Raw genomic sequence first — 6,882 nt, 5'->3', positions numbered from 1 at the left:
ACAAACTGCGGCCATTGAACTACATTTCACACAATGCCCCGCGCCGACCGGCATCGGTGGGGTGTCCCCTGAGCTGCCAGTTGTGATTATTGTCGGGCCAAAGCCACGTTTCCAGGGAAAAGCCAAGTTATTGGCCACTTTTCCGTTAAGAAGCCCTTTTCTTCTCTACCTGCGAGGACCAATGTTGGGTGAAGAGGCCTCTGTGGAGGGAAATTCATACCGGCAAACGCTCTGGCCACCCGTTTCCTCCTCGCGCCTCGGCCCCCGCCAGGTTCCCCGGGGGCCTGGGAGTGTCATTGGCGGATGACCGCAGCCCTCGCTGCTGCCCGTGCCGCTGCGACCATGGCCTCTGGCAGCAGCGGCCTCGCCGCCGCCCGCCTCCTGTCCCGCGCCTTCCTCTGTGAGTCCGGCCGGGACTCTGTCCTCCAAGCCTCCGCGAGTTCCCGGCCTCATCTGGCCCGGCGCCCCGGTCCAGGCCGCGGCTGGGCCCTCCGGGGCGGGATCTCGGGGGAGGGCCCAAGCTTGGGACCCCCGGGGACGGAGGAAGCTTTACTCGATATGTGGGGCGGGGACCTGTTGGGCTGCTGGCGAGTGGGGAAGTAGAGCGACTCAGCCAGGATTCGGGTCTGGGAGACCTGCAGACGCGGTGTCTGGATCTTGCACGCCCTTGATCCTCCGGTGATGAGTGGGGGATGGGGGCGGCATCTGGACAGGTTCTCTAGGAAAGTGAGAAGTGATGTGGCCCAGGATGAAGTCTCTGGGAGGGTGAGTGGGTTGAGAAGTACGGGCAGGAAATCGGTAGGAAATTGGAGGGTCAAGCTGAGCCTTGTACAGGACGGTCCTATACTTTTAAATTGTCCTTTCCTTAGATTGTAAGGTGAATCTGCAGGAGGATGCATTTAGAGTCAGCACAGCCCAGAAAACTACAAGCTTAGTGTTGGCTAGGACCTTAACCAACTTACTTGTAGTGTCTCCGAGACCAGGCAGTTTGAATTCTTCAGTTCCTGAAAACTTAACACCCAAGATTACTAGTAACGCTGACTGTTGAAAATTCTTGCCATGTTCAAAGTCTCTGTGTTAGGTAGGTTGTGTAGGAAAAGACTTTGGAATCAGCCACATCAGAGTTTGAAGTCTGCCTGGTTCTGTACAGTGTAGGTAATAACTCTGGGGGGTGTTTTTAAATCTGTTTCTCAATTTCTGTTCACATTCCATGAAATCATTACCATATTTTAATCAATCTGAAACACTGTCCCTTGTAAGATGTACTGCTGTTCTGTCTGCCACTAACAGTGGGAAATGATTGCTAATTAAAATTGTGACACACCATTAGTTGTCAGTCTCATCCTGGTTTAAGAAATGTAGAAAAAGAAAAATTGAAAAAAAAAAAAAAAGTGCATCCTAAAAATGATGAAGTCCAGGATTCACCATGCAGAATACAGGGAACAATTTATGTAAAGCACCTTGGATGAAATAGATACTCAACCACAGTTAGTTTTTTTTCTACCTCCCCTTTTTTCTGCGTTGCTGCTAGTTCTGCTGCTGGTACTGAATATTGGATGAGATTCATTTCTTGAGAAAATTACATTTTAAAAGTGTACAATGACTGTACACTCTGTTGCTACCCTTAGCTACCAGATCACCTGAGGACAGACTTTGGCAAATAGGAAGAAGTTGGGTTTCTTTGGAAGAGTTTTCTGGAGATTTTTATTACATAATTTAAAGGATAATCAAGGATGTTTTAGGCAGAAAGAAAAAAGGAATTAGTTATATCCATGTCTTTCTTGCTTTTCTGAGTTTCTGAAAAATCCTTGCCTCAGATAGGTTTGCTGTCTTAGGAGCAGAGTCAATAGAAGAAAATGTCTCAAAGATTAAGATCTTGAATCCACCCTTAGCCATACTTAATGATACTGTTCTCACAGAGCTTGAGCTTCTTTATTCTTTATTCCTAGTAAATACTTGGAAGTGGAATTGCTGGGTCACATGACAGTTCTGTTTTTAATATTTTAAGGAGCCTCAATTGTGTTTTCCATAGTGTCTGCACCAATAACCTTCCTAGGAAAGGCACACAAGGGTTCCCTTTCTCCAGATTCTCATCAATACTTATTGTTTTTTGTCTTTTTGGTGATAGCCACCCTGCAACAGGGTGAGGTGAAATCTCACTATGGTTTTGATTTGTGTGTTTCTCAATTAGTGATGTTGAACACCTCTTCACGTTACCTGTTGGCCATCTGTATGTATTCTTTGGAAAAATGTATTCAAGAGCCAGTATTTTTTAACTTTAGAAGTAAGGCGTTTTGATGCCAAAAAGTGAACCGTACAGCCAAACTGGTCCCATTCCTTTGTTTGGCAAATATGGAAATAAATCCCAAATGTTTCCTCATCAGTATCAGAATGAGTACCAGAGCTCAGGTCTTCTGACTCTGCAGCATCCTTTCTACTACATGCATGCTGGATGATAGACTGAGCCTCCTTTTTGAAGTTCTGATTTTTCTTTTTCTTTGGCAACCTCACTGGTTTGTTGAGAAGGTTACTACTCTACCCAGAGGTGTCATCTGCCTTTTCCATGTATTTGCCAAGTTGTACAGTCCCGTTTCGGGAATAGGGAAGATATTTAGAAGTGTAGTTTGGAAAAGGGGACCCTCAACAGTAGTGTTTCTGATAACTAGTACCTGTTGCCATTGCATCTAAGAACCAAATCTTTATTTCAGAAATACAAAATGGCCTTGATCTAAATGTATCAATGTAGCCATGAGAAGGTGACTTAATTATCTGACCTCAAACTTGTTTTTCCGTAAAAACTTAGTTGGGGATATTAAAAGTAATTTCTCCAAATATAGGGGAAGAATATAATTTCACCAAAGGCAGGCATTTTGTTGCCATAACCCACATTTTTAAATTTTATATTAATAACATTCTTAAAATTGGGATGTCTTATAACTGATGGTATCTTACAGTAAATTGGCAGCATTTTCTTCACATTAGTTCTTAATAGCACTTCTTAAAATTGGTAGTGTTTTAGATTTGATGAAATATAGTACTTAGAGCCCATTATACTTCATCTGTAAGTGTGTACTAAATGAATATATAATTTCACATCTGAATAGTAGATTGGGGTTTAGAAGTAAGTGGCTGCTGAGCTACTCTGCTATACTTTAAGGCCCTATAGGTAGGGACCCCAACAGTCTGCATATTATAGATGCATAATACATATGATTAGTAACTATACATTTGTTAAAATCAGGAATACATACCTGAATAAATGAGCGAGCTACAAGAGCATAGTTTGAGAGAGCAGTTGGAGTGGGAGTATTTTCATGAATAGTCTCAGGCTACTGGTTAGGAGCACAGTACTGGTCACATAGCACCATCCGTGGTCACAGTCCCGTGTGGCAGCTGCTTTTGGCCACACTTGCATCCACACTGCGGCCATCTTGTGCATGGTGTGGTCATTCTGCAGGGAGAGGACTCGCATGTGGCTGGCTGATGCACATTTTTTTCAGATTACTTTGTCTCTTTCGTTCATAGCCTTTACTACAGTTGGCACTGCTGGGGTTTTGTGTTTCATTGTTTAATGTTTATATCTCAGGAAGCTTCATGTGGGCCTCAGTCTATCTTGTTACCCCAGAATCTCTAGTGTCTGGGAGAGAGCCTGGCACAATGAATATCTCAGTCTAGTCTTTTCATTCTATGTCAGTAATAAATAGCTAGTAGTGAAATCACACTTTCTCTACCCTAGTTATTATGCTGCATGCTCTCTATGTTAGAAAAGTAAAGAAAGTGAAGTCGCTCAGTCGTGTCCAACTCTTTGCGACCCCATGGACAGTAGCCTGCACCAGGCTTCTCTGTCCATGGGATTTTCTAGGCAAGAGTACTGGAGTGGGTTGCCATTTTCTTCTCCAGGGGATCTTCCCGACCCAGGGATCGAACCCAGGTCTCCCACATTGTAGACAGACGCTTTACTGTCTGAGCCACCAGGGAAGTCCTCTCTGTTTTATTATCTCATCTAATTCTCATGTTGCCTGTGAGGTGTGTAATGTTATCCCCCTTTTTACAGTATGGCTGCATCTTTAAAAATATTTCAGATGGTAGAAATTTACTAGTACATGTCTGCCTACTGAGTGTTTTATGTAGACATGGATTAGTATATTTACATATAAGCATATATAGGTTATGCATGAGAATGTAAAACCCTTCTGACTTATTTGATTTTAAAATATGAATTGTATGCTCTCTCTTTTTAGGAAATGATTGGCCTTTGTGCTCATGTAGGATGTGAACCCAGTTTAGGGAGGACCAGGCACTTCACTACCCAGTTTATAGGCATCATCTCCCATCAGCATCACAGCCTCGTGAGCAGCTGTTGTTGCACTTACAGAAGGGAAGACTGAGGCCAGGGGAGATCCAAAGACCTGCCTCAGGTCACCGAGTTGGTGAGCGGCAGGCCATAAATTCAAGCCCAGGCCTGTCTGATTCCTGGCTGTGCTTTGAGCTGCTCTAAGAGGCAGTCCCAAGGTTAGATTGGCCCATTTCTGAGAACCTGGAGAGAAGGTGACTCTACCACATTCCCTGGAGATGTCCCAAGGCCTTCACCACTGGGAAATTCTGCCTGGTGGCCGACTTCAGGCCCTCCTGCTGCCCTAATATTTAATTAAAAATACTCACTTCCATAATATTAGTTGGGTCATTATCTTCTCATAGGTTGCTTTATGATTTGTCTGTCGCCAGTTGTGTTTCTTGTTTATGGCCTTTGTCCATTTTTCTGTTGGGCTTTCGTCCCCTCCTTCCTGTTGGCCCCTGGGTTGCTCAGGTTGCTATGATCTTCCTCCTTGCCTGTCGCATGTTATGAAACCACTCTCCTGGTGGGTCATTGCGTTTAACTCTGCCCGTGCTATGTTTTGCTTTAGGTTTTTCTTTTCTCCTGTAGTGGAATAGTCAATCCTGTAGTGGAATAGTCAATTTGTATTACATTACTGCTTCCTGGATTTCATTTGTTCAAAACAAAACAAAACAAAACAAACTGGTTAGCATGGAATTTGTACTAGATTGTAGCAGCGTTGAGGACTGCTAGTAGTATTTAGGACTGGATTTTTTATACAAATTATTGGGAAACCAGTGCATGTACAAAAATAGATATAGGATTTTCCCCCCTCTTTTCCTGGTAATGGATTGACATTTTTCTAGTTCACACAAAAAGAGATGGAACTTTGGATATTTAGTTCTGTATGTGTTTCTTCTCATAGATCCCATCTCTTGTCCCGAAATTCAAACATTTCCTGTACATGTGCTTTGTACAGCCCTGTACCATATGCCATGGGAGATGCCAGGTATAAGACATGGTCCTTATACTCATGGAATTTACAGTTAGAAGTTCTGAAGATATTTAGATGATATTAAGAGAAACTTGTGCGTGTGCGCAGTCACTCAGTCCTGTCCAACTCAGGCGTGTCCGACTCTTTGCGATCCAAGGATTGTAGCCTGTCAGGCTCCTCTGTCCATGGAGTTTTCCAGGCAAGAATACTGGAGTGGGTTGCCATTTCCTACTCCAGGGGCTCTTCCTGACTCAGAATTTGAACACGCATCTCCTGTTTCTCCTGCATTGGCAGGCGGATTCTTTACCACTGTGCTACCTGGGAAGCCCCAAAAGAAACGTAGCCAGATATAATTTTGCTCAGAAATAATGCGGTAAAGAAAGTAACAAGATGTGTGCACCCTTTAGCCTGCAGGTGTGGTGTTTATAATTAGACAGCACATGAAAGTATTTCGTTTCCATTCTTCTTAATCTCAGATCCCCTCCAAACACCCCATTGTATTCACAAGTCACAAATGTCATGTGAAAATTCAGATTCCTCACCATAGAACATTTTATTTAAATATGAACTTACATGAATCAATGCATGTGAAATTCTCAGGAGAATGAGCACATTGACTCGTTGAAAGGTGAGAAATACTCGTCAGATGGTTTGACTAAAGTATGCCCTATGTTCTAGATTTATTTTTAGGAAATAGGGTACTATATTATAGAGATCAGGTTTGTATTTAAAACCAAAATATGATTAGGCCTCTTGAAGCAATGGACAAGACCATTGAAGATAGCAGAAATAGAATAAACTTAAAAAAAAAAAAGTCATTATTTAGGACATTTGATTGAGAATTTGGATGGAGAAGAAATCAAGTAGGGAAAGAAAATGACCAGTCTGACAGGTTTAATATTTCTAGCAGCTAGTGGCTTGCACTCTCTGTCAGTCCAAATTAGAGAACTGTGGAATTGTTGGGAGGAAAGATGAAGAGGTATAGTAGGGGTGAGGAAAAGGAGAAGCTGCTTTCCTTGGGGAGTCTGCAGCCTGTGATTCTGAGCTTGGATTGTCTATGGTGGGGAAGAATTAGGAAAATGACATTGTTGGTGTTCAGTCCCTAAGTCATGTCTGACTCTTTTGCCATCCCATGGACTGTAGCCTGCCAGGATCATCTGTCCATGGGATTTCCCAGGTAAGAATACTGGAGTGGGTTCTCCAAGTTTCCTTCTCCAAGGAAAATGATGTATGCAACTTAAAATTTGCTGAGATTTACTAGGAATATAAGTATATTTTGCATTATGTCCATCTGAATGCAAACAAATGGCAAAAGCAGAAGAATTTCCTTGATTCTCTGATGTCACCAGTGGTAAGATTTATCATTGATTTGATTATGATTCTGCCTTAAATAGAGCCGCCTGTCTTTACCTGTGTCATGGTGGCTTGGGGTGGCGGAAGTCTGGGGTCCTCCTTACAACTGTGGCAGTTTTGTAAAAGGCCAGCGAAGGGGGCAGATTCGTCTTCTGTTTTCTCAAATTAAAAGGCGTTTCTAATGATTATGGAACATCATGGCTTGTTGGGCAACACAAGG

General features: G+C 43.0%; 1 protein-coding gene across 1 annotated transcript in view; it reads left to right on the top strand.

Annotated features, from left to right (window-relative positions):
- The first annotated feature begins 244 nt into the window (after nucleotides 1–244).
- Nucleotides 245–6,882, top strand: part of SUCLG1 (succinate-CoA ligase, alpha subunit) — a 35,200-nt gene continuing 28,562 nt past the window's right edge. Inside the window, exon 1 of the mRNA XM_010862177.1 lies at nucleotides 245–400. Within this exon, the coding sequence (XP_010860479.1) occupies nucleotides 304–400 (97 nt within the window). The 5' untranslated portion in view covers nucleotides 245–303. The remainder of the gene's footprint in view (nucleotides 401–6,882) is intronic.

The sequence above is a fragment of the Bison bison genome, unplaced genomic scaffold, assembly GCF_000754665.1.
Source record: "Bison bison bison isolate TAMUID 2011002044 unplaced genomic scaffold, Bison_UMD1.0 scf7180017864480, whole genome shotgun sequence".
NCBI classification, from domain to species: domain Eukaryota; kingdom Metazoa; phylum Chordata; class Mammalia; order Artiodactyla; family Bovidae; genus Bison; species Bison bison.
The sequence above is the reverse complement of the archived record's forward strand: the minus strand, read 5'-3'. Positions and strand labels throughout refer to the sequence as shown.